The sequence below is a fragment of the Hylaeus volcanicus genome, chromosome 1 (assembly GCF_026283585.1).
Source record: "Hylaeus volcanicus isolate JK05 chromosome 1, UHH_iyHylVolc1.0_haploid, whole genome shotgun sequence".
Taxonomy (NCBI): domain Eukaryota; kingdom Metazoa; phylum Arthropoda; class Insecta; order Hymenoptera; family Colletidae; genus Hylaeus; species Hylaeus volcanicus.
The window spans coordinates 10,238,254-10,249,605 of NC_071976.1; the positions used below are offsets into that span (position 1 = coordinate 10,238,254).

Here is an 11,352-nt window from a genome sequence, read left to right on the forward strand (position 1 = left end):
ACCTTTCCACGAAGCATCTTGTACTCCTACCCTTTCTCTTTCCTCAATAAGTCTTCCAGTTTTATATAGTTGTTTTACATTAACACACTGTTAAAGTATTTTAACCCTGAATTCCTCCCAATCCAAAAAAATATACACGCAACCTTTCCACGAAGCATCTTGTACTTCTACCCTTTCTCTTTCCTCAACAAGTCTTCCAGTCTCCCCAACTACCACCTGCACCCTCGACATTATCAAAGTAAATACCACCTACGTTTAGACCCTCTTCTCGTCATTCAAACAAATTTCTCGCCTCGTTCGTGCTCACTGATAATGCATACGAACACCGAACTCGATATTACAAGCTAGCCAGTGGGCGCACATTAATATTTCTTCATTAGAAAACGTTTATCAGGACCTGACGTTTCGACCGTCCCTCGTGGTCCTCGTCAATGCACACTCCTGCAGCACAGGCGACGCGAGCCGTGCGTGTCCCTCGGTTAGCGCGACCCTCCGTGTCAAACGTTGAAACATCAGTTCCGGAATTGACATCGCGTCACGTACCTAAAAACCCTCGTTGAACGCTACTATTATCGACCCCCGAGGCTGAAATGCTACTGTAACGAGGGCAGGCTTCTTGAATTACGCCAGCCGTGCCTCCGCTCCACCCCCCTACGGATGAGATTAACGTCTAGTAATAACAAGCGAAAGAGAGAGGCAGACGGCGCGAAATACCCAGGACCTCCCGCGCGCTACGAACGATCCTGCGGCTGGTTTGTTGGGGATCGGTGCAAGGTCCTCGTTCCTCGTTAAAGGTACGCGCGTGGTTATCGCTGACACGCTTTTATCAAGGTTCTAGGAATTTTATTTTCTCGATACTGATATATGCTTTTATTTATACAGAATATATGTGAAAGATCTTAAGGGAGTGGACTCTCGTGCCTTGTATGTGCTCGTACGCACTCACACAGCTCCACATCACTGTATACGTACACGGAATTGCAAGGGCTTGCGTATTGTCCTATTTTTGTCTCGACAATTCAAATTTGAGACCTCTCAATAGTCGTTTCCGCTAGATAAATGTTCAAACTGGTGCGCAAGTTCCTATAGGTAGTCTACTTTTGCTTTTTTGTGTCATAATTAATAATATTCCACTCCATTAACGTTTTAGAGAGATTTGGAAAATTTGAAAATGGTCATTTGACCGGTCGTGGTAGGTTTAGTGTCAACACGAAAATTCACCAATAATTTCATAACCACGCCACACATTTATTTAGCATCTCCAGAATAAATCTAGTTTGATAAGACCCACCCTACCCTTAAAATAAAAGTTCAGCCAACAAACTAAAATTCTACAATCCCAGACCCATCCCTTTGTATACTAACTACAAAATAAATTCGTCACGACACGCAAGACTTTTGACGAGGCGGAAATTCGCGGATCTTCGGGGAAACGCTGCGTTATTAATACTCGACAAGCTCTCAGGGTAAACTTGCCCAGAGCTAGCTCGCTTCTCGACGAGCTTCCGTAACGGGTCCATGAATCGTCGAATCGAAGCCGAACACGAACGTTATCGTTCTCCGTCGATTCGGTGGGAATGGGATGGTAAGCAGAGCCGACGAGGCGTATGGGAGTTTGTTTTTACGACGGTTCGTCTCGCTTTCGTCAATGGGACGAAAGTTCGCCCGGACGGGGGAGTTTCGTAAAGCGGGAATCCGCGGGCTACCGCGTAAAGCGAAAGGTGTGGAGAGAACTCGGTCTCGTGGCGTCGTTTTCGGGGGATCGTTACGCGGCGCATTCGATAGCGCAACCGGCTGGTGCACCGCTCGGGGTGATCGTTTCGAAACTTGCGATAGTTAAAGTGAATAGTTTGGATAGGGACGATGCAGGGAAAGGGTGTCGTGTCGTTTTAAAGCAGTCCGGTTGTTACGACTCTGCGACAAGAGTCCAAAATTTCATCTGAATAACAAACAACGAATTAAATCGGTAAGTTATTAACTTTCTTGCTGACTGAGAAGTCACTCTGAGAAACATTACACCGGAATAAATAATGTTATATACCTGAAGCGGTGTTTGAAATTTAAAAACTAACTTGATTCCGTTAAATGGCCGCAATTTAAATTGTTCGAAACCGGTTTACATCGAAAGCGATATCGCGTTAAGGGACGGGGGTCACGAAGGGACTCTAAAGGGCTTTGCCGAACCGTGTCGAATAATATTTTTCCCGTCAACTCGCTCGATCTCGATTAGCCCCCATTCGGGGCGCTACAACCAAACACGTTTCGCTCTCAATTGCCAACGATCACTGCAGCTGCACGTGAATGTCAGCGTCGGAGCGTCAATAGACACAGCAGCAGTAGCAACGGTAGCTGCCAACCCCCGGCTCGACCACGCGACGCCTTATTATGTAAATTTAATGACGTCGTCGATTCGATGCACGCGCCCGTCCGTTCCCATGGACGCGATCGCGCGTGCGTGCGACTTAGCCTTAAGCTTTCCACCGGGGAACACCTGATAAACCGCGTGACATTTGGAAATGTCAGCCTGATAAATACTACCGCGGTCTCCGTTAACGCGAACAGCCTGCTTCTTCTCACGGGAAGCGGAATCGGATGTGGAGACTCGCCTTTTTAATCATTGGAAAGCAGGCCCCTGGTAGAACCCCACTGTTTAGGTTGAATCTATCTTAATCAAGGGACGGGACATTTTTTTTGGACTAAAGAAGCATGGCTAACATTATTTGGGGTCGGTTGAATTATTATATTTTGGAGGTTGATGAATTGGAATCGAATTTAAGAAATTTTATATGGAGGTTCTAATAAAGGATTATTTATTGTATATGATATTAAAGGGTTGTTAAAATATTGTACAAAAAAAATAAATAGGGGTAGCGTATACTACGATATTATTTGAAATATTTAAATAAATGTACGGTATCGCGTTCTATTTATTTTAGTACGTCCGAGACCCCAGTAGATTAAACAGGATTCTGATCATCCCCTATCGCGAAACGGAAGTCTCCTTGATCGCCGCGTTTTTAAAGCGGTGAAAGTGGGAAAATCGATCCACGCTCGAAATAGAGAGGAGGCTTTTATCACGCGAACAGAGCAGGCCGATCGCTGGATAAGCCGAGATTTCGTGGTGGTAATCGATACAGCGTGGTCTAGAGCCCCGGCGCATGAATTTACACGGGGATAAATTTAGCGTGCAACGATTTGCATGCGCCCGTGGCGATAAATGCATCCTACGCGACGTGTCATTCCATTCTTAATTGACGAACCTTCAAAACTTCCCACTTTTATGCCACGACACGGAACCAAACAGTTACTAGAAATACTCGTCTACTCGTAAATTTTCCTATTTCTCTGTTTTATTTATTTTCTTTTTTCTTTTTTTAATTAAATTCTTTCCTCGTCGATGCAGTTTCGCGGAATCGAAATCCATCGGAATTTTCGCCACGCGGCCCGCTATTTCCTCCCCCTACTCGTGAAAAATTTCTACGCGTCACGATTTGGAAAGCGTCAGCGTGACAAATACGTTCGGCGTGATAATGCAGTTGCGTGACACCCACCACCTCGCTGCAACCGGAGAGATGTGTTCTTCAGCCTGCTCGTTTTTCCCGTTAGGCAATCAATTTCAGTCAAAAAATGCCCGGTTTATTATTTCCTAGGCGCGGCACGTTTCTTATACTGGGCGCAATTTTCTGCGCCTCTGGAAGCGTGATACGATCCATTAGAAACACTTCCAGCGACGTGGATGTTATTTTGAAATATCGAGCACTTTGTGCACCGTTGCTCGCAAGATTGCAGCACTCTCTAGTTTTAATAGAAGTAAACCGTGTTTCTTTTTAAACACAAATATACTGGGTCCATTAGAGAAATTAATTCTTTGTAAACCAAATTATTTGTAGATTTTAAAAATTCAACGATGGCATCATTCACGAGCTTTATTAATGAGATGTGCCTTGAAAGATAATAAACAAATTTGCAATATAGATGAATATTTAATATGCAATATACATATTAAATTGTCATAAACATGAATTTTCATTTGCATCTATTTTCTGCTGATTTTCTCTATAAACTTTAGCATGACTACAATTTTATTTATTTTAAACATTGAAGAGTACTTCAAAATTTTGAACGCCAGTATAAATACTTTAAATTACCACTTGAAAGGAGAATTATTATCGTAATCTGGATGTCAGCGTTCAGGATAAAATAGCTAAGGCGAATAATTTTTCAAAATCAGCTCCAATCGATAAACAATTTATTTTCTTTTTCAAGATTGGTGCTTTTACTTTCGTATTTCCTTTCAAATGTAAACACTAATTGTAAGAAAAATGTTACTCACGTCAATGTAACAATGGTATCGAAGACACTACTTCCAATCGACCACTAGAAATCACAATTAACGGAATATAATTGACAGCGCAGGACAAAGCCTGCGAATATTGCACTGCACTGAATAACTATCACGCATAGACCGAACAATGAAGGCTATTGTTACTCGTTCATAAAAAACTATCGAAGCCAAAAGAATTCATCAAAACATATTTCGCTGTCAGGAGAGACGCATATTGGTGAAATGGTCGAAACCTAATATTTCGTGTTTTTCTCCCAAAAAATGTATTGTAAACTTTCGTGATTTTCTGAAGGATAGTTCCAATGTCCAATCTTTTATTTTGTATCATTCTAACATCCTTTTCATAGTGTAAAAATAATTTCTTTGCTCAATAAATATGAAATATGAATAGTAAATAATTAATTTTTAAAAATATCCCCTTAAAAATTAATTTAATTAATTTAACGTAAAAACAGGTTTCTTACTAAAACGATCGAAGAGTGCTCAACAATTTTGAATTGCAGCTTATGTTAGAAGAATTTTACTTCAAAATGCACTAAGTTTACTCAAAAAATAAGCTCTATGGAAAATATTATACACGTCCACACGCGACAGCTCTGGCTTATTATTAGAAAGCACAATTAACAGAATATTATAGACGACCCAGAGAAAAGTGAATATTTTGCTATGCAATCGACGCACGGACATGGAACAATGAAGGCTACTGTCACTTGTCCACGAAACAGTATCGAAGAAAACAAACGAACTAGATAAATCATTCCCAGTACAGACATATTCAGAGAAATAGTTGAATTCAATAACCTTCTGTTTCTTTACAAAAATATTTGCTGTATATGTAATTGTACATTAATTTGAAATCATTTTCTCCTAGTACAAAGAATATTTCTAGTTGAACGAGTATAGCGACTCCAAATTTGGAGCACCAAAATCTAAGAAATATGTTACTCTAAAATATTTTCCTCTCGAAATGAACACCACGAGAAAATACACAATTAAACGAAAATGAATTCCTTGTGGGAGAACAAAAACAACCATACTCCGAAATTTTGGTCGCCCATACACCTCCAAGGAACACTCCACTCCGAAACTAAATCTTCGTAATCCATACAAACCACTTCCCTCCCAAAAACGATCGCCACGAGAAAAATCACCCACGATATCGAAGAAACTGCTTTCCCCCACAAATAAACGAAAATGAATTGCCCTGTGCTAGAAAAAAAAAAGCCAGGTGAAAATTGCCCGGACCGCGCGTCCGTCGCGCGAACAATGATCCACGGAAGGAAAATAAATCGCGTCGGGTTGGAAATACGCCGCCGCGGGATGATCCATCAACAATCCCCCGACGCGGTCCCACGAGACGTCGATCGGCATTGCGGCACGTTCGATTTCTACGCAGAATCGCGCCGAACCGTGAAGCATTCGTCCAAGATCGTACACGTTGAGGTTCGAGAAAGAAATCGGCGCGAACCGAGATCGAAGGAAATCCAGCACGTTCCAGCGACCGCACGGACTGGTTCCACTGCTCGAAGAAAAACTACACCGCGGCCTCTCGAATACGAGAAAGAAGCAAGGGAAGAATACCACCCACCTCGACCACCACCGTAGCAGTACGTGTACTCGTTATAGTCCATGGACGGCCTCTTGAGTAATCCCTCGCTCGGCACTAGGTCCAACAACGCCGTGGGATCGCACATCGAGACGCACTACGATCACCTTCGTCATCGACGGATCGGCATGCCCCTCGAGATTACTCGATGTTAACCGTCGCGGCACTCGCGACCATACGGACTCGAGAAAGCGAAATTTTCACCTGTGCGCGAACCACTCAACCAAACGTTGGTCCCCGACGCACAAACGATCCTTCCGGTTTGGGAACTTCAAAGGGATCGCGACGTCGATGGATGGCGTCGTCCGCGTACGACAAAGTACACACACGAAACTACCCCGCACGAATCCCAAATTAAACTTCGTCGCGTGTCCGCGCGAAATACGGAGCCGTGGAAAGTTGCGAGCCCGGAATTGCCTCTCGTGCACCTGTGCAGCTCCTCTCGGCCAGGGAAAAAAAACCTATAGAGGCACGGCGCGGCTCCTTGGTCGTGGAAAAGTCGCTCGCGTCGATGAAATTCAGGAATTGATTCGATACGGCTCGCTGATACGGAAAAGTTCCCGGGTCGTTTGAGCGTTGAATATCCTGGGAATTTGCATACGGTTGGTTAGCCACGCGGATTTGCACGTAAACAACGAGTGGTCGCTGCGAACTGGCTGCAAACTTATTCCAAATCGGAGCGGGGGAACTAATGATCGCTGTAGCACGTGCCTGAGATCCTTCGATCCACCAGGATTCCACCAATTCTTACAAAAATTTTGTAAGAATTCTCCACAAGTCTCGTTTCATTTTTTCGCGAGAGCCACGTGCCAACCACAATTTCTTCCCCGAATTCAGCGAAAGTTTGTCTGATCGATGACCTCCAGATTTCCTCCCCTCGGAGCTCCGAATGTCACGTTTGACTAGCCACCTGTCAGTATCACTGCGGACTGTTATCACTCGCAGCACTATTATCCCTCGAGCACAGAACTATCGCACTACGTTCGACAACCCCTGGGGGGGTGGGGGGGGGGGGGGGTTGAATTCACCGTATTCACTCGATAACTTTCCGGTAACGTTGAACGATCACGGTTTCTCTCTCGGCGCACGTGGATCGATTACTATGACGCGGATTGGAGCGCGTCGAATACGATCGATCGGCGGTTGAACGTCGACGTAACGAGTTACAAGGGGTTGGGGATCCGGATACGCGGACGTCGAAGGGAACGTTCGTTTCGCAACGTCGACCCGTGGCTCCTGTATCAAGTCGGAGATGAACCGCACGCTTGCGCGGTCACTGACAGACTGAGGATACAGGGCCAGCCGATGACTCCCGACACTGTGGCGGATGGAGCCGAAAGAGGAGTGGGGTTAGCAAACGAGCGGCAGGGAGATCTTTGGGGAAGGGGTGGCTCGTGTAGGACCTTTCGGGGGCGTATTGTGAAGGGTAGGGCAACGGGAGAGGGAAGGGCAACAGCCGGTCCTTGGCGATCACGACAACCACTACTTCACCGATGCTGCAGTGGATAACATCGGAAGACGCTCCGTCTGTTGCTCCCTCGATCGCTCTCAGACCGTTCTTCTCGTCACTCTCTTGCGTTTCATCGTGATTCGTTTTGTTTCTCTCGCTGGATCTGTTTTGTTCCCGGTTGTGTACGTAGTGGAACATGAATAAGTGTAAGATATTCAGGGGTTTTTTAAAGTGATACTTTTCATTGGAGCACGTGATCAATTGAACTGCATGAGTTTCACTTTCGATACACGGGATTCCAAAGAATTTAGTTTACAATTTTTCAGTTTACATTTGGAATCAGCGACCCCCACAACCCCCGTATACCAAGTTTCATCCAAATCGAATCACTTTTCGCATTTTGGTCTTCTATATTGAAGCCGCCATTTTGTGTTTCTAAATTCTAAGTTCTAACAACATTCAAATTAAAGGGCGAAATTTCCACTATCTAATAGATTGTTATTATCACTGTAAGATACTCTTAAACAATTGTTTTCGTTTTCGTTTTACTTAAGGGTCTTCGTGCTAAAGAAACTGAAATTAATATTCAACTTTTCATGGTATATTTGATAATATATTTATTTGACAGTAGCTTAAATTATTATTCCTGTTATTAATTGTTCATGTACCGCGGCGTATCTCTTTAAGTTTCATCATTCTCGCGGCAGAGGCAATGGTTCTTGGTTTTCTGTCCTCGGTGAAAGTGATCTCGAACCTCGGTGTCGAGCTGTTGCGTGATCTTCGCACGGAAGAAGGAACACGTCTTGTGTTGTTCTTGTTTTTTTTTTTATGTTTCCGTTGATGTGCCATGCGTGACCAGAGAGACTTCCACGTGTCGAAGACGGTTGTTTTTGTAAGAATAAATTTTACCCGAAACCGTCTCGAACGAGGGCCGCGATGGGTCGTTTAGGAACGCCCCCGCAACGGACACGATAAATTGACTTGTCGCGGAAGTTTGGTTCGTACGTGTGAAATTTGAGCATTTGTTGAATGGAATGTTAAGAATAGATCGAGATGTAGCTTACCGTAGAGTTTAATTATAGGGTAATCATCGACTGCTTCGAACAAAGAAAAATTGGAGCACTCTTCGATTTTTATAAAAATAATTCATTTGCATAGACATGTACCTGGCTTATAAAAAAATTGTACAGTTTCTTGTTCAGAGTGCGTTGTTTAAAAATAATACAACGTGAGAATGATATAAAATGAAACACGAATTGTGTACTGTAAAGTTTAGTACACAAAAGTGGCATAAAAGTAGGAAGCCCAGAATGAGGATAATATTGCCTTCGTTTCCATTTGTAAGTAAGAAGTAACAATGGCCAAAACAATATTACTCAGTACTGCATAAATCTTGCTCCGCTGTATTCGTAAGAAATCCAGCTGTTTGTTCTCGAATTATCAGATGGAATTGTGTATTGTACTTACCTTCCGACAATAGAAGGTTTTCATTTATTTATCCACTTCGGGGCAATAAGATACAGATAAAACTTCATTATTCAACGTGTTGTTTCCGTTTAGATTCTCCATCTTATTTTTGCGAGTAGCAAAAGATGTACGCGATTAATACAATTTTGAAAACATAATACAATTCCACGATGCAATTTTTCCTTCTGCATTAAAATTCAACTCATGAATATTCTAGACCATTTCCAACGTTGCATCAACAAAACAAAATAAATAAATACATAATGCCGAGAGGAACGAGAAGTAACATAAAAAGGAAACACTTTTTACCTACAAATGTATTTAATTATTTTATTAAATTAATTTTTGGTTATACCGAAGAACAGAAATCTCCATTCGAAAATGTTTTACAAATTCGATGAAGCTTTCAAAGATCGTAATGCGTTCTATTATCAAAGAAATGCTCGCAAAGCGAACATAATGGACAATGAATTTTTATGCCGTGTTTATTTTACATAAAACGTGTCGGCGCGTCATATATTTTGGTATTTTCAACGGGGAAGGAATTATCCTCCTGACAGATTGAAAAACCAATAAAATAACAGCTCGCACCGGCTCGAATGAACTCCGTAGAATTCCCTGTTGTTTATCCCAGGCAACTGAGAACAGTTTTTAATTTAATTCCGAGCACAGCTAGCGGCCAAGTCAGCCGAAGAATTTCATTTCTACCGACGTTGTAACCTCTATCTATTATCCTACCTATTATCCGAACCTCGGTTGTCTATCATTCGAATGCCCTATTATCGGAGGGGTCACGTGGAGATCATTCGACACATTCTTTTTAACGGTTAAAATTGTCATTACATTCAATGTAATTGGTAAGATGTATGTTATTACACAGAAACGAAAATCATACATGATGGAGGGATATATGAGAATTGTTTAAGAAAATCGTTTCTCTATATTATCTCCCAATTTCTGTTCGCAATATTTTTCTTCGTTTATCTAAAATATAAAACATCGAAGGGTGATTTCACCCCCAAAAGTACGAATAATCACTACCACAAAAAAAAAGTATTCATCAAATAGTATGGTTTTCTACTATTTTTATATTTTTCGTACCTCGAACAAACTAAGTTTTATCAAAATTAGTGCGTAACAGTTCCTTCTGTGTTTCTTCTTTTCTGTTTCTTTTTCTGCGCGGGCAACCGAACTTGGACTGAATATTTCCAGCGTTTCCGGCGGCTTCACGCCATTCACGGAATTCACGCTCAACTTAATGCCTCCGTAATACATTGCGAAATAATGGGCCGAGAGCGAGTTAACGAGTCAATGGTTAGCGTAACGAGACTTGAATGGGCCGCCAGGCAGCGTGGATCCTCTCCGCGTAAACGGACGCCGAACGGGAAAAGTATTGACAGCTCGAACGATATCGCCATATTCATCCCCCTTTTCTTCCCCTGTTTACGTAAGCCACTCATTCTTAACCACCTCTCGCACAACACCCTGAAGATACACCGGGTCATGGATATTTGACGACAGGTCTGATGGTCAATTAAAATTTTTCACCATTTTTAGAATTTCTCTACTAATTTCTCTACTAATCGAATAGTATGCAAAATTTAGTTACGGGAATCCAGTTTAATCCTTAATTGCACGAATGTTATTTTCTCTTTCCTGATTTTTGGGGCGTTCGTATTTAAATTCTCGTAAAGATTTTAATTAAATTTAAAATTGTTTTCTCATAATTATTCCTGTGAAAGTATCTAGGAGAATATCAATAGACTTTTACATGAATTTTAATATTAATTCTAAATATTGTATGATAATTGTGTAACGTTTACATGTTTTTATCATACATTTAGATATGTTTATATTATGCCTATAGTAGAATTTTATATCATACATGAATACATTTTTATATCACATATATATAATGATATAATTCCATAACATATATTTATAGTTGTACCTCCTAATCAACGTAGCGTTGGAAAGATGTCATTCTTCCATCCAGATTTCCCAAAAAATATATATTCTAATGTATAATAATATTAATTTTTTCTTTTCGATATATTTATCATACTCACTTGTCCCATAAATAATTAAAATCCACAGTTTACACATCAAGAACCACTAATTGAATTAATAAATCAGCTGAACCTAGCCACCCTTCTAAAAGGGACGAAGAAACAAACCCAAGCAGAAAGGTACAGCGATGGTTGCATCGTGGCTCCGAAATGGTAATTCGGTCCACGGCGTTTACAAGAGGAACAAGCTTCCGGAAACAATTCCGATCGGTCTCTCGCAACCTCGTGACTATATAACAATTGCACGCAACCAATGCGGTTCGAATCTCTCCCGTGTCGAAGGATGTTGTTTCTCTCGTTTTTCGACCACCTGTCGACTTCTCAGCGTGTTTCTCTTCTTCGATACGAGCCGGTGGTCCCGATTAAATTATCCACGGCAACGGCCGAACGATGTGTACAACGGCGAGCGACGGAC

At 41.9% G+C, this 11,352-nt stretch overlaps 1 protein-coding gene across 1 annotated transcript in view; it reads right to left on the reverse strand.

Moving 5' to 3' along the window:
• The window catches only part of LOC128877588 (teneurin-m), a 58,992-nt gene extending 52,267 nt beyond the window's left edge, over positions 1-6,725 (reverse strand). Inside the window, exon 1 of the mRNA XM_054125014.1 lies at positions 5,934-6,725. Coding sequence (XP_053980989.1) covers positions 5,934-6,039 — 106 coding nt within the window. The 5' untranslated portion in view covers positions 6,040-6,725. The remainder of the gene's footprint in view (positions 1-5,933) is intronic.
• Positions 6,726-11,352: the final 4,627 nt, after the last annotated feature.